This window comes from Kuraishia capsulata, genomic scaffold (assembly GCF_000576695.1).
Source record: "Kuraishia capsulata CBS 1993 genomic scaffold, Kuraishia_capsulata_scaffold_3, whole genome shotgun sequence".
Taxonomy (NCBI): Eukaryota; Fungi; Ascomycota; class Pichiomycetes; order Pichiales; family Pichiaceae; genus Kuraishia; species Kuraishia capsulata.
In genome coordinates this window covers 598,454-623,480 of record NW_019172952.1, presented here as the reverse complement: position 1 = coordinate 623,480, position 25,027 = coordinate 598,454, and the positions used below count along the sequence as shown (strand labels likewise).

The window sequence follows — 25,027 nt, the reverse complement described above, 5'->3', positions numbered from 1 at the left end:
GCTTTGATGAAATTTCAAACATCCAACTTCAAACCGGACAACTATTGACATTCTTATTATTTCTTTATACGTCTCTTCAATTGAACATCCTTATCCCATTTTTGCAGCCAATCAGGAGCAGCAGATTTTGGCACGAGATACAGCTTCAGATAGTTGTCAAACATAGGAATCTTCGGGCTGGGGGTCATGAGCACCTTGCTGAGATCAACGTTCTTACCAACTTTCACAACTCCTCCAGATTCCGTTTCCATATAGGCCTCGAGTTTTTTGGTTGTGAACTCCTGATGCTGAGGGTCTTTGTAATATTCAGGATCACGATTTGTCACCATTTCCATGATCTGCTTGGGAGTGGTCAGTTCACTTATCTGATCAACCAGATCAAATTCGGTGGTGGTAGGATATAGTACCAATACTGAGAATATCAGCTGGCTTTCAACATCATGCGCATCTTCCAGCTTAATAGTAGTCTCCTTCATGTGCTCGAGTGGTTCTGCATAATTGAGCATGAGTATACCTCTCAAGGTCAAAGCCCGCTGAAGAGTCTCTGCTACCAGTTGTTTCTCCTTCAATTCCTTTTCCTTCTTTAACGCTAACTCTCTCTGGCGCACCCTTTTCGTTGTTATCTGTTCCTGGAGACTCACGAGTGACGGATTATCGGGCTCAAGCGATAAACCATAGCTCAACACCGCCTCAGCCTCATCTAGATGCTGGATGAGAAAGTAGGCTTGAGCTGACCTATACAGTGCCTTTATGTTCTTGGAGTCATATTTCAAACACTCCTTGCAATCGTTGATGCATCTTCTGTAATTTTTGAGTGCAAGATTGCACGCTGCTGTGTTCGCATGCAAAGAAGAGTTCAAAACGGGGTCTTCACATCCAACATCAAGAGCCCTTTTGTAGTAATCAATGGCATCCTGGTACCTTTTGGCCTTGAAACAGTCATTCCCTTGGTTTTTGAAATTTCCTGCTACTTCGTGAGGTTCACCCTCATAAGCTAGAGCCTTTAAAGCCTCTAACTGCGTGTTGGCCCCTTCATCGCCGTTGGCAGGGTCCAGCTCGTTCATGAACAGAGGCAATCTGTTGAGCTCTCCCAGGACCTCTTCAGTAGACTTGTCTGCATACTGCGATAGCTGTGGAGGAAGAGCCGGCTCACCAGGCTCGGCTAAATATCTCATTCTTTCCCATTCACTCATGTTATCCAAAGAAAAATAGTCAGAGAAATTGTGGAGTCTATATGGAGCTAGTATACTTGGCCCTATAACTCTATGTGTGAGTGTCACAAGTTTTTCAATTTTTTTTGGGACAGGCTCATCACTTAGTTGACCCGTTTGGGGCATCAAATTGAATTTGTAATTATACAAAGCGATTGGTGTTTTAAGGGATTTCTTAGAGAAATTACAGATATTATATGTTATATTCAGTAAATCTGTGGTCTATTTTGATTTTATTATTCAATTGGAAGCTCATGTTTCCCCCTCTTTAAAAATGTCTCGGCATTTCGTATATTCTACATTTTTGCGAAAAAACGAATAGTATATTCAAAACATACAATTAACAGTCTCTAAAGAGAATTAAATATGAGAGCTTTGGGCACTCAAACGTCCAACATGTTTCTCAAACAATTTCTTGGCTCTGACCCAGACAGGAGAGCTATCTCTCTGAGGCAATTGCTTCAAGTATGGCAACAGATCAGTCACGAAGAACTCGGAGGCCTCTCTTGGGAGCAACGAAGGCAAGTGATCAATGGAGACAACAGACAGCTTGGGACCAGCAGTGGTTGGGACCAACACAGTTGGATCACTGAAAACAGTGGCAATGGTGTAAACGGGGATTGGGTTGTGTGGGTTGGTGGTGTCAGCAGAGACATCAACGATGGTTCTGAGCTTTCTGTCAGCGGAGTTCAACAGCTCGTAGTTGATGAAAGGAGGGATTGGAGTGGACAGATATATACAGTTGATGAAGATATCACTCTCGGCAATCTCTTTGAAAGGACCACCTGGAGCGGTCTCCTTCATATCCCACTTCTTGATGTTCTCCTCCGGAATACCAGCCTTTTTCAAGAGGTCAATGGCACCAGAGCCACATCTTCCCAAAGCACCGATCACCAACACAGTTGGCTTGGAAGCACCGGTAGCATAGGCCTTTTCCAGGTCAACCTTGACATCGGCGATCAGCTCATCCTCATTAGGATAAGCAGTTACACCTGGAAGGTTCTCGGAGTCGGAATGGGTCTGCTTGAAAGCCCAGTCTTGGAGACCAAGAGCAGCACCAGCAAAACCAGCGTAGAAACCAAAGGCAGCAACTCTTCTTCCCTGGTCGTTCTCAAGGAACTCAAGATCATACAAAACACCGTTTCCGGCTGGGAATCTTGAAAGAACATCTTGCCATCCGGCCTGGTCCTTGTAGCAGTGGGCAAACTGGATGTGCTCGTGAACCAGAGGGAAGGACTCTTCAGGAAGCTCTTTCAATCCAATAATAATTCTCTCCTTTGGAGCGCTGACCCACGAACCCTCTGGAACAATTGTACATCCAACTGCACTGTATTCGGAGGACTTGAAGGTGGACTGAGTAGACTCTTCAACAAAGATCTCAAAGTCACCGGTATCAAGGAGCTCCTTGGCAGTGGATGGAGTCAGACCGGCTCTTGCCTCCATGGGCTTTTTTTCAGCTCTCAGATGCAAAATAACTTTTCCAGCCATATCTGAGAATTAATATAAGTTATCTAAAAGTAAAACTTAAAACAACAAAAGCAGTAAGTTAAATAAAACAATATTCTTTCAGTCAAGCGTTGACTCATTCAATATCGCTCTGAGTCACGCACGATGAAATTTTCGATTTGCATGACCGGTTAGTTTTGGCAGTATGTACAATATTACAAGGTTTATGTTGTATGTATCAATAGGTCCCTCTTCCCGGACACAACGTGCGTATTATCATCAATTGCGTCTCAGGAAGGCCTGGTACGCATCACTGGATATGCTGACACTACCAGTGGCCTTCAGCATTTTCTTTCCCTGCTTTTGTTTTTCCAACAACTTCTTACGCCTGGTGATATCACTGGCATGCAGTTTGGCCAACACATCCTTCTTCCTGGCCTTGATTGTTTCTCTGGCAACAATTCTGCCTTGTGCCTTGGCCTGAATTTGCACCTCGAATTGTTGAATTCTCAAGTATTCCTTCAATCTCGACACAAATTCCCTCGCGTTCTTCTCTACTTGTGATTTGTGCATCACAGTGGCTAAAGCATCGACACCCTTGCCATTTAGCAAAAGTTCCAGCTTCACGATATCAGATCTTTTATAGCCGGCATCCTGATAGTCCATGTTCGCATAGCCTCTGGTTGCAGATTTGAGTTTCCCGAAGAAGTCATCAACCAGATGAGACAAGGGTAAATCATATTTCATATTCACCTGGGAATTCATAGATGGACTGATCTCCAACAGCTCACCTCGATTTTTGGTGGAAAGCGTCTTGGCAACATCCATGTACTCCTCGGGCATCACCATATTGACTGTGACATATGGCTCGGCCAAATAGTCGATCTTCATCTTCTCCTTCAGGTCAGGAAAATCATCCGGGTTGGAGATGATCTTCTCTTCCCCCGATTTATATACGACTTTATAGGGCACAGTTGGTGCGGTGATAATCAGCTTTGCACCGTACTCCTTCTCCAGTCTCTGTCTAAAGACAGAAGCATGCAGAGAGCCCAAGAAACCCAATCTCCAGCCTTGGCCGAGGGCATTGGAAGTTTCACGTTTGAGAGATACGGACCAATCGTTTAGGACCAAATGTTGGATACTCTGGTCCAGAGTGGTGAAGTCTTCGCCTTGAGCTGGAAATGCACCCACGAATACCATTGGCTGCGGTGGCTCAAATCCAGGAAGAGGTTCAACGCGCTTACCCAGAGCATAAAACGTATCACCAGCAAAGGCTTCGCTGGAGTTTTTCATTCCAGGAACAACATATGCAACCTGACCTGCACTCAATTTCTTCATTGGTATTCTGTCCGGATACATTATTCCAACTTCCTTGACCTCGTAACTTTTTCCGTTCTTACAACTCACAATCTTTTGGCCCTTCTTCAACTCTCCGTCAACGATGTTCATGAGCAGGATGACACCCTTGTACGGGTCGTACCATGAATCCACCAGCAGTGCTCTTAACGGCTTATTCAGGCATCCAGAAGGATGTGGAACCATCTCAACAATCTTGGGGAGGATGTGTTTGCAGTAAAGACCGGTCTTAGCTGAAACATTGACCATATCGTCTTTTGAGACACTAAATAGCGACGCCACTTGATCTTGCACCTTAGGAATATCGGCACCGTCTAAATCGATCTTGTTCAACACTGGTACCAGTGTCAAGTCCATTGTCTTTGCGAGAGTTGCATTTGCCATAGTTTGTGCCTTAACACCTTCGCACGCATCTACCAGCAATACGGCTCCGTCTGCCGAGGCATACGATCTGGACACTTCTTCTCTAAAATCGACATGGCCCGGAGAATCAACAAGATGAAGTAAATAGTCTTCTCCAAGATAATGATAAATCATGCTGACCGTCTGGGCTTTGACTGTGATCCCGCGTTCTCGCTCCACATCAAGCTTGTCCAGGATCTGTTTCTTGGCTCCACCAGGCTCAACAACGCCAGTGAGTTCCATGAGACGATCACTAAGTGTAGACTTGCCATGGTCAACATGTGCAGCAATCACGAAGTTCCTGTAGTTTTCTATGGGAATTTTCTCGATCTTTTCTTGGAGCTGTGCTGGTGTGAGTGAGGGTGTAGGGTTGTGGATGTTATCTATGAGAGAGTCGTCATATTCCGCTAATCTCGTGGTTATCTTCGCAAATGACCGAGCACCCTGTCGTATGAGACCATGCTGCTTGAAAAAAAATGTGGATAGCATGATACCCTGGATAAGTGCTCAATATAGTACACTTTTCGAGAGAGTCTAAGACGCATGCTTGGTCTAGGTGTGTGTACCAAGGCTGAAAAATTTCGAGCATACTTAAGAGATAGCTGGAGCGGCGGAGACTGCCAAATATGTGAAATCAAGTTACAAATCATATTTACAACAACTGGATAAGTTTGATGGATATATATATTAGCCTGAATGCATGTATACACGGATACTAACACATTTTATATGCGAGCCACAGTTCCCTATCTCACATAGATTATTCCTTTTGCTGCTAGTTTACAATTCGGGGTCTCCAATTCAACATGGCCTCCTTTATGCGATCTCCCATCACCGATGTTCGCCTAACTTTCAATCCTGCTTCAATACCACAATCACGGAATCACCTCTCAAGAACATCTTTGACACAAACCTCTCCTTCAAATTATCACCCGAGTCGCTCCAGAACTCCTTCACTCCCTCCAACACCATGTTGCAATGCCTGTCGAATGCCTTGACCTTTGCGATCAACTTGTGGTTATTCCTAAGACTTATCAGAACCGTAGATCTATTCTTTACCGCGGTAGTCAGGATAGACATTGGTCCGTTATTGAACTCGTACTCCTCGAGCTGTTCTAGCTCTGTCTGTGAGAGCTCAGACTTGACTTTGTTTATTAGTTCGCTAAGAGGTTAGTAATGCTATCGACATAATTCATGACTAACAAGATATTGCGAATACTTACGCCATGATCGTGAGTTCTACCGGAGAGTATGGGTCTAGTGTGTTTGGTTATAGCTCGCTGCATTCAGGCTTGAAAAGCTCAGAAGAGGATAGTCAAGCACATCGCTACCTAACCAGCGCCATCAAGCGGAGTTGGCTCCAGACTTGTGGACTCTGGTGTTCAGTTGCGGTTTATTCAACGCTCTCATATTGAACCTATCAGGGAGATACTACAAATGATAATAGGAAATTCGTTACGAAGACTGGCTCCTAGACTAATACAAGGACGCGTTGCTCCTCATCATGCCTTAATACGACGTTCGATACCGATGAGGTACAGTTCTTCCAGCCCATCCTCCTCAACATCACCACCAAAGACCCCATGGACGGAATCGTACAATATTTCAAATACCATAGAAGAGATTAACAAAGAACACGATTTGCTAGAAACTCTCTCCAATACGCCCACCAACCACGAAGTGATTCCAATCTTGGAGCACAAAGACCGGGTCACTGACACTAATGAGAAGCTGGATGGATACAGTGCGGATCTTCAAACTGAAAAAAAGGTCATTGAGGATGATCTTTTGGACACATACAAAATATACAGTGAGCTGAAAGAGAGTGGTTTTTCGGACGAGCAGGCAGACCTCATATTGAATATGCTAATCGAAGCACTTTCGGAGAAACTGGGGTGGCTGGAGAACAAATTCTCGCCCAAGGTTGATCTTGAAAATGAGTCCTATCTGTTTCATGCCGCACAATCGGAGCTTTTGGTGGAGATTTCAAAGAGCAGAGATTCCAGCATGAACGAGCTGACCAATTCGTCCATTCAGCTCAAACGACTATTCAACAGTCTGGAGGATGAATTAGCAGTCCAGTACAATCTGAACGAGAACGCGATTAAAATGGACATCAACCAATTCAAACATGAGAATAACCTACACAACAAGCAGCTGAACTTGAAAAACCATGACTTGAACTCCAAGATCACAGGTGAGATGATCAGTGGGATCAAGTCCGATGTGGAAAGTCTACGTTGGCACATTACCATGGCAGGTATATTTGCCATCCTCGTGATGGTGTTCTCTTTAGTTAGTGGTGGTTCTCTTGCAAGATTTGTCAGAGGAGAAAAGGAAGAGAAGGAAGAGAAGGAGGAGGAGGAAGAGCTTGCGAGAGAAAAGGCGAGAGAGATTCTCAACGAAACTAATACCGGAAACAATGTGGATGGGTCCAATATCTATTCCAACAACATGGACAGCAACGAAAACAACAATCAAAATAACCGGAATATTGACCAGGGCACTTCTTCCTAGATTCCATCAAGTCTATAACTTATGCTTGAAGCTGCCTTTGTACAACTCCGTGAACCTGGCTTGCGGAATACCTGCAACCCATTTTTGTAGTCCCAACACGGCTTCTCTTACATTTCCAACTTCAAAGTTCTTCTGGTATGTTGCTCTCACTGAAGCCTTAATTTCGAGCATCGAGTTTGGATTCAAGTTTACCATTTGCTTTTCCAAGTCGTCAACAATCTTCTTGTTGAATTGGTCGGTGTCCTTAAAATCGTATAGCTCATTCAAGAACCCCAGACGGTAGAGGTCTTTGGAAAGCACAGGCTTGCTAAATATTAGTGCCTCGTTCGCTTTGGAGATACCGAGTCTTTGGAATAGCGATACCGATGTGGCTCCCTCACAAACCAACCCAAGACTGGCAAACGGAGTGAGAAGGAACACCGAGTCGTTCATCCCGTAGATTAGATCACACATTGCCACTATGGCGGCAGATAAACCAACAGCTGGCCCATTCATCGCACAAACAGTGATCTTGGAGTGGTTCAGAAACAACTGGGTAAGCCACACATTGCGCGCAGTGAAGTTGGACATCCACAACGCCGTGGTATCCAAGAAGTTTTCGTCTCCGTCCTTGGCTCCACTTTGATTTTCAAATCCTTCGTTCTTGACGTTTGCACCAGCTGAAAAATAGCGTCCCGAAGAACAAAGAAGAGTTATTAGTGTGTTAGGGTCGGCATCTGCTCGCTGGACTAGCTGTCCGAGGTAGAGATACTGCGGTCCCGTCAGCGAGTTTAAAGATTTGGGAATGTTGAGTTGGATGATGGCAATTTTACCACGAACTTCGTATAGAATATTTTTGGATTCGTCTGAAAACGTCATTGCAAATGTCTGTCTAAGTAGTTGAATGAAATGGAATGAACAGCAAACTGCCCAGCCATCGGTTTATATACCATCTCTCTCAAAATGCACCGAATTGCGGGGATGTCATGTGGACTCAGTCCTCGGCCCGTGCGGCGCCCCAACGGTTGGCACACTAATGATGCAGTTTTCGCTGGTTTCCACTACCTTAGGCTCCGAACCTCCAGCCACCGGCATTGAACCCCTAAAATTCAGATCTTCCGCCAAATTCCACATTGCCAACCCTCTTGCACATCCCCAAACCATCCGTTTCCAAGCCGAAGTTTTCAACAAATCAAATCGCAGCTTATCATGTCTGGAGAAGCCTGGTATGTGTCTACTCAAAAATGATTCGTGCTGATCGGGCCGTTGAGCCAGTACTAACACTGTGGTGACCTCCGCCACTACTACAGGCTCTTTATCCTGGCGGTTATCGTCAACGCTATCAACCTGTTCTTGCAGGTGTTTTTCACGATCATGTACAGTGACCTGGAATGCGACTACATCAACCCAATCGAGCTTTGCAACAAGCTGAACTACTACATCATTCCAGAAGCATCGATCCATGCTGTTCTATCTACTCTTTTCTTGATCAACGGTTACTGGTTCGCATTCTTGTTGAATCTGCCTGTCTTGGCGTTCAACATCAACAAGATCTACAACAAGAACCATCTCCTGGATGCCACAGAGATTTTCAGAACTTTGTCGAAGCACAAGAGAGAGAGTTTCTTGAAGCTGGGCTTCCATCTGTTGATGTTCTTCTACTACTTGTACCGTATGATCAGTGCTTTGATTGCAGATGACAACTGAAGATTGTGGATATGAAGAAAATTGAAGAAATGGAAGAGCGAAGATGATTGAGCAGAAATCCAGGTGATTTCCGGTCGAGCAAGATATCAATTCAGGTATCGATCACAGCCTTGACATCACCTTTTTGAAAAACCAAGTTCAAAGAAAGGTAACCCGAACACGAAACTGATATCGCGGTTGTAATTGAGACACGAGCCCTGTTTGACGGATTAGACTTTGGGGTGTAATGGTGTAATATATACTACTGATTTTTTGAACTGAACCAGTCACACTAGTATTCAAACAAAGACACGAGAGGCCTATGATTCTATCATTTGCTTCAGCATGTCCAATTTGTCGTTCGTAATCTTCAATTTCTCCACAAGTCCCCATGAAGGATTCACCACAGTATCCAGATCATTGAGCTTCGTCCTCACCGTTCCAATTTCTTCCATTTTGAAGTCTTTCTCGTACAACACTTTTCCTATTCTGGCTCGTATCAAGCTCTGCTGTCTCTTAGAATGGTATGACTGTCTTTCTTTGTTCAACTCCATTGCGATATCTGACTGCTTTCCGCGAACCTCGTATATCTGCGTTCTGAGCTCGTTCTTCTGTCTATTGAGCTGGCCAATCTGAGAGTTCAAGCTCTCATTGGTCAGCCTCAAATCCGTTAGCTTCATCAGATGCGCAACGACGTCCTCCTCAAACCTGGAGATCATTCTATTCTGAACCACGCTGTGGCTCGTAGTCTGCTGGAACCTAGAGATGTAATCCTTGATGATCTCAATCAAAACATCAACCGTCGTGATTTTGGATGTCCTGGTTAGCCTTTCGTACTTTATCTGCATGGAGTTGGTGTCTATGTCCAGAGCAGGGGACTCTACAGCCGAATGATACTCCGAATCGACTTCAGGTTCAGACTCCGGGTCTCGGTCAATGTTTTCCATTTGCTCAAAAGTGCGCACAGGCTTTTGCTTCACTGCTTTCGGAGTCCGTGGGGTCCGTGGGGCTCTAGCATTGGGGGTTCTGGCAGGTTTTAGCAGCTGACTCTTTGTCTTTCCTCTCCGCTGTGGCTGTTGAGTTCGAGAACTTATCGCGCCCGCTTTCAAACCCAAACCAGGCTTCTTGCTTTTCTCCAACTTATTGCTCCTCTTAGCCCTGCCTGGGCTCTTTGAGCTCGGTTTCTCAACCCTCGTCTTCGAAACTCTTTTCCTCGTCATAAGGGGACTTTCCCATGATGGGCTAAACGACTGAACTGGTACAGGAATTCGCTTGGGGGATTTTGGGTCTCTGTTCAACACGCTTCGCAGTCCAGCAACAGGGGATTTTCCCGTACTCTTGCTCAATCTCCTCTGCCTGTTGATAGTCCCTCCAGATGGCACAGTTATCCTTATGTCGGGAGCGCTCACGTGTCTGCTTGCGGCACCTCTTCTCCGCACTTCTCTCTGAGATTCTCTCTGCGTAGACCTCGAATCCATCTTATCGTACCAAAAAAAGAACAAATAGGAACAGCAGCCAAACAATAAAATTCTGACGTGAAGTGGGTGTGTCTTCTTTCACGTGTACGCGTGCTTAGATCTCTTGTTGGCACACTTCCTTTCTAAAATCCGTTTTTCGGTGACTACGCGCCCATCCGAGGCGGCAGCGGGCCGTTTATGATTTGGAGGTGAAAATAACCGTTCCCAAAAGATTTTCCATACGCCACTTGTGGCCTGTTTTGAGAGGGCTGTTTTGATTTGTAATTTTTTTGCCCATTAAATCATTAATAACTTCAGTCCCCGCAGGTTCTGGACCGTGACCGTTAGAATGCAGGCACATACCTAATGCATAGTGCTTTTCAACACAGCTGCAGCCAGGCGGTTTTTGCGCCGTTTATGGATGACCGCGACTGCGAGCAAGGGCCTTCTTTTGACTCGGAAGCGATTGACAAGAACTATTCTAGGAAAAAAGCTTAAGAAGCTTAGAATTTTTGAAACGCTTAGACCAACAAAGTGACGCTACTCACTAGAATATGCAGTAACTGTAACATCAGACCACGGCAACTATCAATAGTGTTTTGCCAGCGTGGTTTTCACGACTAGAGCTATATTAAGGTTCCTAGTGGTGTCCATTTTTCAGCACCTTTTGGGGTTATTTATGAGGATTCGGCATCCACATTCTTTGTCCCGATATGATGGACATTCCCGTGTGAATCCCGAAGCATACGACGACGCGTGATTAGAAAACAACACTGGCATGTTGTGGGTTAAGAACACTGAGTTAAAGTTTGTGCTCGGAAAAGACGTAAGTTGAAAAAATAGGTACATCTAGATAAATCATCATAGGTTGTACCGTACCTGCTTTGATTAGATGGGGAAAAACTGTCTAAGGCAGGGGGGCCAGAGCCGAAAAGTCCCTGATTTAAAGGTGAAGGGGTTTATGGACGTGCCAAGACGGTGTGTGATTTCAGTGCACAATCGCACAAACAATGCTTGTAAAATGCTTTTGATCCACGGGTTCACATGTCTGACGGTTATGGAGTCGGGCAGAGCATGCATATGACCTGGGTTGCGTCCCGATTATAAGGTGGATTGAACCCCAACAAATCCGGATAAATCCGTAAACGTCAAGCCACACGAATTCAGGAACGAATAAACAGCTTAAGAGGAGAGTCTATTTGTGGGTGCTATGCTTATTGTATCTGTAGTATTGAACTTCCGAAAAGGCGGAATCTCTGTCGGAATTCACCAGGCTCGGGAGTCTTCCTCGCACTCAGAAGATGAGAGGGGAAAAGCGGACAAGCTGTTTAAAAACGAGCAAACACTAGTCAACGGAATAAACTTGCACTTAGCAGACAGTGACTAGACAGCAGAAAAGCTCTGTCCAGTCGAGGCTTCATGGCCTGGTTAAATGAAAAGTGGTGTGTCTAGTTAACCCCGTCTTAACAGGCCCACTGGTTCTACAGGTGTACATCATCAGGGGGCATCATCTGTCAAGTGCTCATGTGTAGAATTTTCCATGGAACTGTTCAGTGCAGATCATCCCTATTCTGATTTACCGCAAAAGTCAAGTTGAGCTGCAGAAATTCAGAAGCAAGGCCTGATTAGGCGCCGAGAACTCGCTCTTGTTCTCATTTCGGGCTTCGTATGAGAAAAAACTTGGCCCCCAGAATTCCGAACCAAAGCCGGTGGAAACAGTAGACTCGACGCAGACGCCCTTTCCAACATTTTGGGCGATGAGGCTAGAATTAGGTCCGCGAAAGTGAAGGGTGACCTCCAAACTGATTGAGGCAGCCTGGAATACAAAAAGAGTCCATCAAGTACTTGCCATATGAGCCTAATATCATCGCAAAATCTAATTCTTCAATCTCGGTTTCCAACACTGAGTCGTTCAGTCTCCAGTTCCCCCTGCCATAGCAGCATACGCCCTCGCTCATCCCACAGCACGGGGTTTCTTTTCAGGAACCCTGAACAGTCCGCTTAGCAGGAGGTTGGGCAACGGGGCACGGCAATGTATACTTGATTGCGGACAAATAGCGAGGAAGTGCCAGCTTTTTTTCGTTTTGGAATCGCACACTAGAGCCATAATCCTAATTTTGTCCCGTTTTAATCACATTGTCAATGTAGCACGCATTTGGAGGCCGCCTCACTTAATCTTTGCTCCGGGCGAAGTTCCTTTCCCTCTCTCTTTTCTTTGTCGTATCGCCATAAATCAGACACTGCTCTACAATCAAAAACAGCTTCTTGAAAAAGGCTCAATTGGATCCGTGGACTTCTTAGCTTTGCTTTTCCGTGTTTATTTTTTTATCCCCGAGTCTGACTTTTGCAACGTTTACGGCTTCATAATACTTCAAACCACCATACTGAAGTTTGCCTTTTGTGTTGTGAATAGCGCAGCCAATAGTGTTTCCATTTTATTGTTCCGAGGCTTGTCAGACAATTGGACTTTGGCCAAAACCTACCGATACAATTTGTTTTAGTATCTTGTTCGCGCTTGCTTCAACCCGCTTCCCCTGTCATACTCGCCACTGCCCCTCTTAGCGACAGTTGTCTTTCGCGCGAGTATTTCGGAATATCAACAAGAGACATTTTCAAGGACAAGACATTCAAGTCAATCTCGTTGGAATTGACATTTTAACGCCTGGTTTTCTGCACAAAAATCCAGCGATCGAACTCTGCGTCACACACCCATCGAAGGCACGCCAACTAGACAGCAAGTTTGATATCCACCTACTGAATAGCCCTGTTTAGATTGAACTCTAAGCAACGAAAAACCGCTTTCGTTGTTCTATTTGATCGTTGGTGATTTGATTTGATTGGATATTGTTCCCGGAACAATTATTTCGTGGTGCCGATAGTTCTTTTGACGTGAAACTCGTTCGGCCGCATATTCAGCTCAGACCAATTTTGCTAACCACTGTTGAAGCTTTCTCCTCGCAGTTGACGAATTCAAACGAAGCAATTGGATTTTTTTTCTAACTTCATTTCAGCTGCCATATTTTGGTTTTGTTTTTTTTATCTTTGCTCTGAGGGTTTCCGCATCTGTTTAGCTCGCAGTCTATTTATATCCTCTGCCGTTTACTTCAACACCATGCAAACAGGCTCTACCGACTTCCTCAACACCATTCCCTTGCCAAATCCGCCTGAGATTTCGGGCGCAAGCTCCAATGTCACCCCCAAAACGCTGTGGATGGGTGATCTAGAGCCGTGGTGGGACGAAGACTATATCACCTCGATCTGGTCGGCCATGAACAAGCGGGTGCTGGTCAAGGTAATCAAACCCAAGCAAAATTTCATGCACACGTCGCTTTTCAACCATTCTGGCTACTGTTTCGTCGAATTTGATACCTACGAAGAGGCCAAGGAGGGTCTTTCTCTCAACGGGTCTGCCATACCAAACTCAAATGGCAAGGTCTTCAGACTCAATTGGGCCAGTGGAGCCACGTTGGATGCGCAAATTCCACAGACCCCAGAGTTTTCTCTTTTTGTGGGAGACTTGTCTCCCTCTACCACGGAAGCGCACTTGCTGGCTCTGTTTCAGCACCACTTCAGCTCTGTGAAGACAGTGAGGGTGATGACAGACCCAACCACTGGATCTTCGAGATGTTTTGGCTTCGTTCGTTTCACCAGCGAAGAAGACCGCAGAAGGGCCTTGAACGAGATGAATGGTGTTTGGTTGGGCGACAGACCAATCAGAGTTGCTCTTGCAACTCCAAAACATCAGAACTTGGGATTAAAGACCAACGGATCGGATGAGAGGATGTTCCTTACGGCAACAGGTCCCCCACCACATGTTCCAGGTCAAGTTTCTGTGCCTTACTATGCCACTGCTGGTGTTCCTCTTCCTCAGATGGGCCAGCATGGCGGCGCTCCTCCTCAATCTCTGCAGCAATCTCAGGTTTTTAACGATCCAAATAATACGACTGTTTTCGTCGGTGGATTGGCCAATGGCGTTCCAGAAGAGACTTTAATCACTCTATTTGAGCCATTTGGCAGTATCGTTCAGGTCAAAATTCCACCTGGAAAGGGTTGTGGATTCGTGAAGTTTTCAAAGAGACAGGATGCAGAGCAGGCGATTGCCGGTATGCAGGGATTCATAATCGGAGGATCACGCGTGAGACTAAGCTGGGGTAGATCCAATAACTCGAACTTGAACCAGCAGATGATGGTAAAGAGCTATGATGGGTATCAATCTGTGGCTCCGCAACAAGTGGCTGAATACGGCACGCCGTTTTATTATGCAGCGGAGATGGCTCCACAGATGATGGACCAGCAAATGCTGGACCAACAATCTCCTTACATTTATCAACAAATGTTTCCACAGGTGATTCAGCCGCAGATTCACCCGCCACAACCTCACCACCTTCACCAGAACCAACATGTGCCCGTATTCAAGGAACAGCCAAATTCAGGTTCGACCCTGGAAACACCACTGACTCCGGACCAAGAGGGTTCAGAACACAAGGGTTCTGACTCTGAAGGGCAACTGGACGGTTTGAAAAGGCTGGATTAAACTGGCTAAATCTGGTGTCTTTGAATGACTGAATGGTTGATGAGCTTACTAGGTCTTCCGGTTGGCCTCATCCAGTGTAGCTGTCTCGCCTCTTACGATTAATGACAGCTGACCCAGCAAGTGTTGGCAAATTTACAAAAGTTTCTGATTTGGGCTTTTCTAGAAAGAAATTGAGGCTGGTCTTTCAAAAGTCAGTTGTTATTCTGGCAGTCAGCCATTGTTGCTGTCTTGTCCACTCTCCGATCTTTATCTATCTTTTCCATACCTTATTTACCTCGTTACCCCATTTTATGTTATACGATACAATTTTGTTTGAGGTGCTCAATCTAAAGTGACAAAAGTTATTGGTTTGAATAGATGAGTAGATAATGTACATTGGCCTAGTAGCGACACTCAGCTAGATTGACTGTTTTGCCCAGACCACCAGAAAATATTCAAAGGACTCCACCAGCTTCAGAAGTTCTTAGTTTCACCCATTTCGCAATTCCTCAATTGATCTGGGTGGAAATTCAGGGAAGTAATCAAGGACTTTTTCAACATCATTCGAAGTCAATTGGCCCCATTCCTCCACAGAATAAATATCCGTCACAGTCTTGTTCCATTCCATTCTTCTCTTGATTGTGTCCAGATCAGAGCCTTGGATCTTGTGTTGCTTCACTTGTTCCCTCAAGAAGCCCAGGTTCTCGACTGCCCGCGCAAAATCGATCTGGTCAAGCATGGGCTGCAGCTTGGTGATTTTGATTCTGTTAGCCAACCTAGGCGATTTTCCATTGGTGCTTATCATGACCTGAAGCGATCCCTTTCGCAAAACAGAGCCAAAGTAGAAGTCACACTGGGGTGGCCTATCGGCTATGTTCACCGAAAGACCCCTTAGTTTGCAATCGGCATATATCTTGCTAGAGACGGTAGGGGAGTCTACGGCTGCCAAAACGAGAGCAAACGTCTCATTCTGATCGACATCTCTGATGAGCTCGTAATCTTCTTCTGAAAGCTCAGGCTTTTGTTTGAGATGCGATAGGTCTCTCTGTTTGTACATGGTGAGATCTGACGATGTGTACTCCCTTTCATGAATGACTTTGAGTATCCCTAGTTGATAGTACTGAGAAATAGCGGGTTCGGTAATTTTCGATGCGACAACTGTGATGATGGCATCTGCTTGAATAAGATGATTTATTCTCGAGAGGGCAACTGCACCCGCTCCAATAACCAATACGTTACGACCTGGGACGGTTAGTGTTCTCCTTCTTGACAGGCTTTGAAAAGTTCCGTGAAGACTCTACCCACCTTTCACCTGCCACGCCAGCATCAATGAGGCATTTCCCTCTGGAATTTCCAGATTTCGTGGTTGTATGTCCATTGTTAAGTCGGAAATGAGGTTGTGGTAGTTTCTGAAATGAGTAGTAAAACTGCAACGTGAGGAGCTGAAGACTGCTAGTTCTCAGGATAGAACAATATCCAACTGGCGTGTCAAAACCGTCTTCTTCACCGCACTTTCACAAATCTCGGGAGTTTTTAGGTGTTGAACCGCGTGTTTGACCAAAACCTATTAGCCGTAAGACGGTAAGAGACACCAAGAAGTTTACTAATTAAAATTACTTATCTTGTATTAAATCCGCACATAACACTGCACAATGGCTTGCACTACATTGCCGTCTCTCCCCTTGGCTGACGGTCAAGACACAACGCGCTCCCAGCTGCGTGTAAATCAAATTTTAGACGTACCCAAATCTGTATTTGAAGCTTGTACATGCTAATTATTCTCTGATTTTCTAATTTCTATTCAAACCCCTGATTTCTCTAAAAACTGTCAAGCTCTAGAGGTTTTGAGCCCGTCCAGTTTCCTGCCTGTTCATGAAGGACCATTATTTTTCAAAAATTTTGAGTGCTTCACTAGCTCAGTCGGTAGAGCGTCAGTCTCATATCGTTTGCAACGTGTGCTATCTGAAGGTCGAGAGTTCGAGCCTCCCGTGGAGCAATTTTTTTTTGTTTCCTTGTTACGTAAATTGTGAAGAAAATACTGAATCGGTATATCTTTTACCCGACAGTTAATTAAATTCCCCCTTGAAGTACAGAGCTTTCTCGTTGAAGACAAAATACCAACGGTGAAGATTAACTTAATCGGATGCCTAAGTATCTCCAAGATTGTTCAGTGTTTTTTTTTGTGTTATTTACGTTTTTAAAACCCATTATCTCATTGTTTGTGTGTTTTTTTTTACTTCAATCTGATTGCAGATCAAGCTTGCCCTTCCTTTTCCTTCTTTGCAGCGATCATCTCGAGCTGGCGATCGTACGTGTCTGCCGTGGCACCTGAATCTCTGATGACAGCGACTCTCATCGTTGCCAAAACATTGTGTGCAGCATTAGAGTGGGCGTAAACCCCACCATTGAAGGCAACAGTGGCATCCTTTCCAATGGAGGTCTTGATCAGAGCTTGTCCACCTGGGTGCTCGGTCAAAAACCCTGACACATCGTGCACTATACCAGAGATGATCACAAGACCCTTCTGTTCCTTCGACTTCTCGAAGAATTGTGTCTTGTCCCAGAGAGGCAAGTCCGAAAGAGGGATACCCCAGTTGAGGTTTGCTCTCAAAGCATCCAGCTTCTTCTGCTGTTGCTGAACAAGGCCTTGTTCAATGGCGTTCTGAGAAAAAGTCTTGAGGTTGTAAGCCAAACCCAGCTTTGATGTCAGGTATATGACGTGCTTTGTAGGGTCGTATTGGTACCATTTCAAGGCATTTCTGTAATCAGATGGGAATTCATGGTGGAAGTTGTGGTAACCTTCACCGAAGGTCACGAAAGCAGTCAAGAAATGGTCTCTTGGAGTGCGCTTATCGTCAAAAGGCTGAACACCAATCCAATGGGCAAGCGAGTTGACACAGAAAGTGGCTTGCTGGATAAAGAAAACCTTCAAGATTCCACCGTAGATGAAACCACCAAGATAGTCACCCCAGAAGTAGCCGGCGATCAACGAAGGGAGCAAAAATCCAGAAAAAGCCATCACCATAAGATAGTGTCTGTGCTGAGCCCTGACGACCCAGTCGTCGGACAAATCTGTGATGTCCGCACGAGCCTTGTAACGAGGGTTGGGCACCGTAAGCATCCAGCCCATGTGGGAGTACCAAAAGCCCTGGCGGGCGTCGTATGGATCCCTGACAGTGTCAGTGTATCTGTGGTGGATTCTGTGAGAATGGGCCCACCATTTGATAGAACCCTCAACGGAACCAGCTCCGAAAAAAGCGTAGAACAGCCTAACTGGCAGTCTGGCCTGGTATGCTCTATGAGCCCAAAGTCTGTGATATCCAGCAGTAATGGACAGTCCCGAAAAGACATACAGAATAAAGGCAAGGGCAAAAGTCTCTATTCTGGGTGTGACCCAGAAGGTAGACAAAAGACCCATCACAGGAATGGCGAACACGAGAACGAAGTTCAGCCAGTTGATATGTTGTGCCCAATTCTCCCTCGTCCAGGGTTGTTCGCTGATGTGTTTGTTTGAGGCGTACTTGGCCTTCGCTTTCTTGTCCTTTTCGAGCAAAAGGGCCAGATTATCTTTGGCGATCTGGTCTGCAGTAACATCGTACATTGACTTGGAACCCATAAGCCTTCCACCAATCCCTGAGGCGACAATTCTCTTCATGGGAGCGTTGGTTCCGGCCGCCACCGAGTTTGCCTCAGTGATATCCACCGCATCAACAGACGACATGTTGGCGTTGTACTGCTTAAAACTTTGCTAGTATTGTAGGTCTCTGCTCAATCAGATACCTGGAGTGACGAAGCGGAAAATAAGACGAGCAACTGATCAGACAGTTTGGACTGGTCGGACTGGTCGAACTAGAAACAAACAAGCAAGATACAGGTTTTATATCAGGAGAAGACGTGCCTTGGAAACAGAGAAGAAGAAAAAGAGCACACCACACCACTTCAATTTGCTAGAAAGGGCCAAATTTGTTGGGTTGAATTGTTGTGCCAGTTGGGGCACTACTTCTCAATTGATTTGCACACTATCTTCGGGACAATGGATGCTGATGTAAGAAGTCATTTTTCGTGTGCCATCAATAAACATGGTTGCCCAGGGCATGTAACCCCATCATCAGTTGCTTTGTTTCGCCTCTTTTTGTGACCACAAGGGTTGGGTGTTCTTTGTACAACAAGCTCTGTCAAAGCATCCTTCCGTTATTTTATATCTGTCGTTGAATATTCTGTGGATTGTTCCTGGATATATTGCGGTGTCGACAGTTTGCTGCTACAATCTTCAATTGACTCTTCCTTCTCCGCATCCCATCTGTGTGACTCTTACAAAGCCTTGTTTGAGATTTGAACAAGAAAACCTAGTCCGCTTTTCAGGTCTTTCCTAAAACGAGTCATTCCCTGCACTTGCGCCATATTTTTTGAAGTTTTTGCATCTTGATGTCTTCCAGCGGCTCGAACTACCCCAATTCACCCTCCTTCAGGACCCCTGGTTCTCCAGGACTCAAATCTAGACAGACATCCATCGTTGAAATGCTCTCCAGCCCTCCGCAGCTCGACCCTGGCTATGAAAACATAACTTCTATCGATTTGTCAGCGGTATCGCCGCAGTATGGGAATGTTGCGGCTGGACAACTGTCTAGGAATACCTCTTTGTCCTCGCATACCAGCTCCATCCACTCCGCATTGCAAACTAGTGGTGACTGGTACGAGGTGCCTTTGTCGGAACTTGTCGAGCAGAATAAGCTCATCTTAATCAGAAGTGATGTCTCCGTGGAACTGGCATTTGACACTTTGGTGAGGAACAATCTGACATCTGTGCCTGTTGAGCAATACGCAAACGATCTCAACTGTCTCACCTTTGACTACACAGATCTAAATTCTTATCTGCTGCTAGTCCTCAACAAACTCAAAGCTGAAAAGATATCTGCCATCGACTATGAACCTAAGTCTGATATTCCTCTGATCATAATGCGTGCTCAGAAAGGAGAGTCTGTGCCAGTTAGCTTTGTGATAAAACTGACCAATAAGAACCCATTCATTAAGTTAAACGAAACAGACACACTTTCCACAGTTGTTGAGATTATGGGCAATGGAGTTCACCGTGTTGCAATCACTAATAACAACAAGATCACAGGTATCTTGTCACAAAGAAGATTGATCAAGTACTTGTGGGAAAACGCCAGAAGATTCCCTTCTCTGGAGCCCGTTCTGAACTCTTCTTTGCAGACGCTTAACATAGGCTCAAACTCTGTTGTTTCCATCTACGGTGACCAGTTGCTGATGGAAGCTCTCTTGAAGATGCACGATTTGATGATCTCGTCATTGGCGGTGATCGACCGCAATCACAACCTTTTGGGCAATATCTCTGTAACAGATGTGAAACACGTTTCCAAGAGCTCTAAGTCAGATCTGTTGTATAAGAGTTGTTTGCATTTCATTTCGGTGATTCTTGGAACTAGAGGTCTTGAAAACGGAAAGGACTCGTTCCCAATATTCCACGTGACTACAAACTCGTCGCTTGCAAGGACAATAGCCAAGCTCGTGGCAACGCAATCACACAGATTGTGGATTGTCAGGCCATATGGTGAAGACACAAAACCCCAGTCGAACGTCCAACAGACCCAACCTGTTTCGCAGTCAATGCACTTTACGCAATCCAACCATTCCTCGGCGTCTTCGATCAATTCGCAAAACTCGCCTATCGGTAATTTTCAGAAAGACGATTCGGGTCATCCAGGCCGGCTTGTGGGTGTCGTATCCCTTACTGATATTCTTTCGTTTCTGGCAAAAACTCTTGGAAAAGATCACGTGGATCCCACTAGTGCAAGAAAGCAGAGAAGACGTTCTTCCTCTTCGTCTAATCGCAGTGTGAATTCCCGGTCGAGTTTGGAGCAGTTTAGGAGGAGTGTAGCCGGGGCTGCAGAGTTTAGGTGAGGGAGCCCAGCGTTGCTACCATCAGAACATCTTAGCTCCTTCGCCATATCCCAATGGGTCCATTCTTATACATAAACATCTGCCGGATTTCTCCGTCTATAAGAGAATCAGAAACAAGTTCTATCACTATTTATTAAATGAAAATGCTTCGACAAAATCAACTAAAGAGTAAGCTCAAATGAATGAAAAATACAGCGAAGTGAGCCATCAGGCCTCACCACTTAAGCACCAGTCTTCTCAACGATCGGACTCACGTCAACTTCCACGGAAGAACCAGAACCAGAGGACTCATCACCACCCTCTTGTGAATTGTGGAATTGTTCAATGGTCTGTTTTCCAATTATTACGAGGAACAAGTTCCACAAGTATTCCTTGGACTCCCAGATGGGGAGGATGATGACCACGCTGAAGGAAACAAATAACCAGGCAATGATGATACCCACTACACCAGCCAAAAACTTTTTGGACCAGATGTATGGTGCAGCACTCAAAGGAACTGGAATCACAAAAGCAAAGATAAGGGCCGTGATACCGAACAGAATGGTGTACTTCTTGAATTGAGCTCCGAGGAAGACCTGGTCAATTTCTTGGTCCAGTTCAATATCCAGGGACGAATCGTCTCCAGCATTGGTCTCGTGAGCAACAGCGCGTTGCTCAGCACTGGTGAGATTTTCCAGTCTCTCTTGGTGCTCACGGTGGGCTTCCTTGGATTCGCCCACCAAAATTGTTCTGTTACGGGTGTCTTCCCACTCAAAGGTTTCCTTCTCTGGGAAGATCAAGGAAAGTCCGATAGAAATAACACCGCCACAAACAATAGCAGCAGAGTTTCCTGCAAAAGATACCCAATCGTTAGAAAGATTGTCCACGTTGATAGTGCCCATGTAAGCCTTACAGGTGACGAGCCAGACGATAAGAGCAATGCACATTGAGCCTATAGACCCAACAACGGCTCCAAGAGTGGTCAGACCAGACCAAGTGAATGCCAAGGCAATTGGGAAAACACCTGAAGCAGTGGCTACTCCGAGGAAATTAAAGAGCCAACCAAGACCGATTCCGGCAGCATTAAAGGCAGAGGAGAGACCAGCAGAGAAGAGAGCCCACACGAAAACCATGATCTTGGCCACGCGAACAACCTCGTGAGGAGTGGCGTTCTTGCGGATATACTTCTTGTAGATGTCATAGGAAATCAATGTGGAGGTTGCAATCAACTCACCTGAGAAAGAGGAAGTCACACTGAGGAAAACCATCAGCATCATCATGGTGGCTCCAGCTTTTCCGAGAAGATAAACTGCACTGGCAACCGAACAGAGACCAGCCCCAACTTCGGCACTAGAAAGAGTTGGAAAGTCAGGGTAAACACTGAGGGCTCTAGCACTGAGACCAAGCGATGCTCCCAGACTGAATGGGATGATAAACCAACAGAGGGCAGCGACAAAGTAGGCAGGGCCGATGACTCTGTCCTTACCGGCAATGGCTCTACTCCAATAGGCCTGGTCACAAGCAACCAATCCAAAACCGGTGATGGTAGATCTGACTGCATACACAGCACCATCAGCGGATCTGAAAGTCAGATATTCGCCGTGGTAGTTGGTGTCGACTGGAGTGGTCTTCGAAACCTCTTTGAGCAGCTCCCACATGCGGCCGGGAGATCCAATCTTGGAGCTTCCAACGTAAACGGTGAAAACAAAGATGATCACGAAAATCAGCAGAATGAAGGTGTGAGTTGCATCCGAAATAAAGGTGGCTCTTAAACCACCCAGAGATACGTATGCTGCTACTCCGAGAGGAATCAGGAACAGTGCGGCGTACTCAGAGATGCCCGTAATCGCGGAAAAAACCGCACCCCCACCAAGCAAGATGCATGCAGACACGATCGCATTGCAGATTATTCCGGACCACAGAAAAGCCAAATGCCCCCACGTTCCAAAACGAAAATATCCAAGTTCAGCAAATGTTGTTACCAAGTTGGCGTTCACTTTGACTTTGGCGGCAATGACGGAAAAAATTCCCACTTGCAGCAAACCACCCAAACCGTAGTAGTATGAGCCAGAAACACCCAAGTAATACGACTCGGTAGAAGACTGCAACAGAGTCAGCGACCAGGTCCACGAGGACACGATACCACAAATAATCAGACCGAAAGGAATATTTCTGCTGGCAGCAGTGAACTCATCAACCTTACCGGCATTGAACTTGGTGAACTTGTTTTGAACTATAGTGATCACGTTCATCATCAGTGCGAAAAACGCACCGAGTCCGACTATGACTCCATAGCCGACTCCTTGAGACAGCGTTGGTTCCATTAGGGTTGTTGAGTGCCGGTTCAGCGATTTCGGTAGTCTGGGGATTGGTTGCTTGAGTTTATCAGTAGATCAATAGGGGATTAGTCTCGCTCTTTATACCCTCAACGTTCGGCATAATTATGCTTACATGTCAGTCCCCTACCACCCGCACGAAAGATGTGCCAAAAGCTGGAGATGGTGGAATCTTTACTGTGGATACATTGTACGGCTATCTTGCATGTCATAATGAAAATTTTTAACTTGCATCTCTATCTCAAAGACAGCCGGCGGTGGTTTTTTGGAGTCCAATTCCGCGCCTCGCCCGTCAGGCAGACCGTTTAGATGTCTTGGTACAGACTTAGTACTGAGTCATGCGAGCCACACCAATTCTTGGTGCTTATCCTCGTTTGCGCCACGATCACCCATCTGGGTCTACAAAGAAAAACCATCAAAGTTTTTTTACCCTCAGACCACGACAAGATATCCTACAGACGGTTTTTGCCTTAATGGGGGTCTCAGCTGTGTCAAATCATCGGCGATCAACCTGTCAAGATTGCCGGAAAGGACGGAGGCGATGTGGCTCCTACCGTGCGCCCATTTTTCCGCGATTGCGCGATATGGCTGAGGTGTGGCGAGCCCAAAAATCTGTCTTTCGCAATTTCTTGGCTACTTTGGAACAACATTCTCATGTCGTGATGCTGCCACAGTGCTATATCTCTCTCAAATATAGGTGGGAATCCTACTGTATAAACAGAATGGTCTGATCTGATAGGCTGTGGATACCGGGCTTGATGCGTTTTATCGGGCCGGTGAATCTTTCGGCATTGCTGCTTGTCACATCATTTTCTTGCGACTACTTTATGAATGGGGCCTGATCCCATCTCTTTGTTCGCTTCTGTTCTGGAAGAGACAACGAAAACAAAATGGCGCCTGTTCCTTCTGAATTGTCATATGTGCCTGCCTCTTATGAGGAGCTGAGCCCATTCCATGAGGCCCCCGTACTGGACCAATCTACTATCGATAAATATCCAGTTGTACACCTAGATGCTATCGACCTGTCTCAATACGTTGAGGGCCCTGAGGGGCTCCCAGCAAGGCAGAAACTTGCCGCACAACTGGAGGAGTCCATCAGCACTTCAGGTTTCTTCAACCTCATCAATACTGGCTACGATGCTGACAAAATTGAGCGTTTGAAGACGATTGCCATCAATTTGCTGAATATTCCACAAGAGGAGAAGATGCAGTATCTTGCAGGTGCAATCACCAGTGATGATGAAGACAGAACCAAGTCGCTCGGTGGCGAGCGTGGTGCTGGATTCAAGCCACGTGGTTACTGGAGCTTTGCCAAGGGTGTCAGAGACGCCATTGAGCACTACAACTTCAGAAATCTGCTTCACGATGACATTTTTCTCAGTCCTGAGGCAATCTCTAAGCTTCCTGCGATAGTGAGGCCATACGTAACTGAGATTCAGGCATACTACCAGCACCTTCACTATGATGTTTTGAAGAAGATCAGTGCGCTCAGCGATATCATCTTGGAGCTTCCAGAGGGAACATTGTACGAGATGTTCGAGGTTAAGCAGAACGATCTGCAGAACTCTGGAGGAGGTTTCGGAAGATTCATGCGCTACCACAAGATGGATCCTGAAGATGAGGCTAAAGTGCAGAAGAACTGGTTAAGAGGTCATTCGGATTCAACCACGTTCACCATGATCACCTCGCAACCCATTCTGTCACTTCAAATCAGAGATTACGACACGGGTGAATGGAAGTTCGTCGCACACAGACCAAACTCGCTGGTCGTGAACATTGGTGATGCTCTTGAATTTCTGACTGGTTCCTATTTCAAGTCTTCCATCCACAGAGTTGTTGCGCCTCCAGAGGAGCAAAAAGACTACACCCGCCTGGTGCTCATCTACTTCCAGCAGCCAAAGGCTGGCACGATTGTGGACCCTGAAACATTGAACAGCCCCAAGCTCAACAGATTGGGTCTCACAAAGCCTGCTGAATGGGAGAAGATCGATTTCTTCACTTGGGATGACAGCAAGGGAAGACTGTACGGCCAAAAGGCAGTAAATGATACAGATGGTGACGAGCCTCTGTCGGTACTTTTGTACGGTCGTCTGCACGAGAGATGGCACCAGCGTGACAAACAGGAGGAAGTTGGGGTGATCCGTGACTACCAAGTCTAATCACCTATCTGCTTCGATTAAATAAGGAATAATTTAAGGATTTATAAAGTGGGCGAATAAGAAT

The 25,027-nt window shown here is 45.8% G+C and overlaps 15 protein-coding genes across 15 annotated transcripts; 7 read left to right on the top strand and 8 right to left on the bottom strand.

The window, feature by feature from the left end:
- Window positions 1-56: 56 nt before the first annotated feature.
- On the bottom strand, window positions 57-1,193 carry KUCA_T00002576001 (uncharacterized protein; the record flags this gene model as incomplete). The annotated part of the gene is made up of 1 exon (XM_022602840.1): window positions 57-1,193. One exon carries the CDS (start codon window positions 1,191-1,193, stop codon window positions 57-59), a length of 1,137 nt encoding a protein of 378 aa, XP_022458605.1.
- Window positions 1,194-1,571: 378 nt separating this feature from the next.
- KUCA_T00002575001 (uncharacterized protein) lies at window positions 1,572-2,699 on the bottom strand (the record flags this gene model as incomplete). The annotated part of the gene is made up of 1 exon (XM_022602839.1): window positions 1,572-2,699. The coding sequence occupies one exon, from the start codon at window positions 2,697-2,699 to the stop codon at window positions 1,572-1,574; it is 1,128 nt and encodes a 375-aa protein (XP_022458604.1).
- A 237-nt stretch (window positions 2,700-2,936) lies between these two features.
- KUCA_T00002574001 (uncharacterized protein) lies at window positions 2,937-4,904 on the bottom strand (the record flags this gene model as incomplete). The annotated part of the gene is made up of 1 exon (XM_022602838.1): window positions 2,937-4,904. One exon carries the CDS (start codon window positions 4,902-4,904, stop codon window positions 2,937-2,939), a length of 1,968 nt encoding a protein of 655 aa, XP_022458603.1.
- A 211-nt stretch (window positions 4,905-5,115) lies between these two features.
- KUCA_T00002573001 (uncharacterized protein) lies at window positions 5,116-5,589 on the top strand (the record flags this gene model as incomplete). Its single annotated transcript, XM_022602837.1, has 1 exon — window positions 5,116-5,589. One exon carries the CDS (start codon window positions 5,116-5,118, stop codon window positions 5,587-5,589), a length of 474 nt encoding a protein of 157 aa, XP_022458602.1.
- A 263-nt stretch (window positions 5,590-5,852) lies between these two features.
- Window positions 5,853-6,932, top strand: KUCA_T00002572001 (uncharacterized protein; the record flags this gene model as incomplete). Its single annotated transcript, XM_022602836.1, has 1 exon — window positions 5,853-6,932. The coding sequence occupies one exon, from the start codon at window positions 5,853-5,855 to the stop codon at window positions 6,930-6,932; it is 1,080 nt and encodes a 359-aa protein (XP_022458601.1).
- Window positions 6,933-6,944: 12 nt separating this feature from the next.
- KUCA_T00002571001 (uncharacterized protein) lies at window positions 6,945-7,790 on the bottom strand (the record flags this gene model as incomplete). The annotated part of the gene is made up of 1 exon (XM_022602835.1): window positions 6,945-7,790. One exon carries the CDS (start codon window positions 7,788-7,790, stop codon window positions 6,945-6,947), a length of 846 nt encoding a protein of 281 aa, XP_022458600.1.
- Window positions 7,791-8,285: 495 nt separating this feature from the next.
- Window positions 8,286-8,618, top strand: KUCA_T00002570001 (uncharacterized protein; the record flags this gene model as incomplete). The annotated part of the gene is made up of 1 exon (XM_022602834.1): window positions 8,286-8,618. The coding sequence occupies one exon, from the start codon at window positions 8,286-8,288 to the stop codon at window positions 8,616-8,618; it is 333 nt and encodes a 110-aa protein (XP_022458599.1).
- Window positions 8,619-8,917: 299 nt separating this feature from the next.
- On the bottom strand, window positions 8,918-10,075 carry KUCA_T00002569001 (uncharacterized protein; the record flags this gene model as incomplete). Its single annotated transcript, XM_022602833.1, has 1 exon — window positions 8,918-10,075. The coding sequence occupies one exon, from the start codon at window positions 10,073-10,075 to the stop codon at window positions 8,918-8,920; it is 1,158 nt and encodes a 385-aa protein (XP_022458598.1).
- A 3,091-nt stretch (window positions 10,076-13,166) lies between these two features.
- On the top strand, window positions 13,167-14,588 carry KUCA_T00002568001 (uncharacterized protein; the record flags this gene model as incomplete). The annotated part of the gene is made up of 1 exon (XM_022602832.1): window positions 13,167-14,588. One exon carries the CDS (start codon window positions 13,167-13,169, stop codon window positions 14,586-14,588), a length of 1,422 nt encoding a protein of 473 aa, XP_022458597.1.
- Window positions 14,589-15,057: 469 nt separating this feature from the next.
- KUCA_T00002567001 (uncharacterized protein) lies at window positions 15,058-15,624 on the bottom strand (the record flags this gene model as incomplete). Its single annotated transcript, XM_022602831.1, has 1 exon — window positions 15,058-15,624. The coding sequence occupies one exon, from the start codon at window positions 15,622-15,624 to the stop codon at window positions 15,058-15,060; it is 567 nt and encodes a 188-aa protein (XP_022458596.1).
- A 1,197-nt stretch (window positions 15,625-16,821) lies between these two features.
- KUCA_T00002566001 (uncharacterized protein) lies at window positions 16,822-18,288 on the bottom strand (the record flags this gene model as incomplete). The annotated part of the gene is made up of 1 exon (XM_022602829.1): window positions 16,822-18,288. The coding sequence occupies one exon, from the start codon at window positions 18,286-18,288 to the stop codon at window positions 16,822-16,824; it is 1,467 nt and encodes a 488-aa protein (XP_022458595.1).
- Window positions 18,289-18,992: 704 nt separating this feature from the next.
- On the top strand, window positions 18,993-20,489 carry KUCA_T00002565001 (uncharacterized protein; the record flags this gene model as incomplete). Its single annotated transcript, XM_022602828.1, has 1 exon — window positions 18,993-20,489. One exon carries the CDS (start codon window positions 18,993-18,995, stop codon window positions 20,487-20,489), a length of 1,497 nt encoding a protein of 498 aa, XP_022458594.1.
- Window positions 20,490-20,710: 221 nt separating this feature from the next.
- Window positions 20,711-22,792, bottom strand: KUCA_T00002564001 (uncharacterized protein; the record flags this gene model as incomplete). The annotated part of the gene is made up of 1 exon (XM_022602827.1): window positions 20,711-22,792. One exon carries the CDS (start codon window positions 22,790-22,792, stop codon window positions 20,711-20,713), a length of 2,082 nt encoding a protein of 693 aa, XP_022458593.1.
- Window positions 22,793-23,142: 350 nt separating this feature from the next.
- Window positions 23,143-23,535, top strand: KUCA_T00002563001 (uncharacterized protein; the record flags this gene model as incomplete). The annotated part of the gene is made up of 1 exon (XM_022602826.1): window positions 23,143-23,535. The coding sequence occupies one exon, from the start codon at window positions 23,143-23,145 to the stop codon at window positions 23,533-23,535; it is 393 nt and encodes a 130-aa protein (XP_022458592.1).
- Window positions 23,536-23,694: 159 nt separating this feature from the next.
- On the top strand, window positions 23,695-24,963 carry KUCA_T00002562001 (uncharacterized protein; the record flags this gene model as incomplete). Its single annotated transcript, XM_022602825.1, has 1 exon — window positions 23,695-24,963. One exon carries the CDS (start codon window positions 23,695-23,697, stop codon window positions 24,961-24,963), a length of 1,269 nt encoding a protein of 422 aa, XP_022458591.1.
- Between the last annotated feature and the right edge of the window lie 64 nt (window positions 24,964-25,027).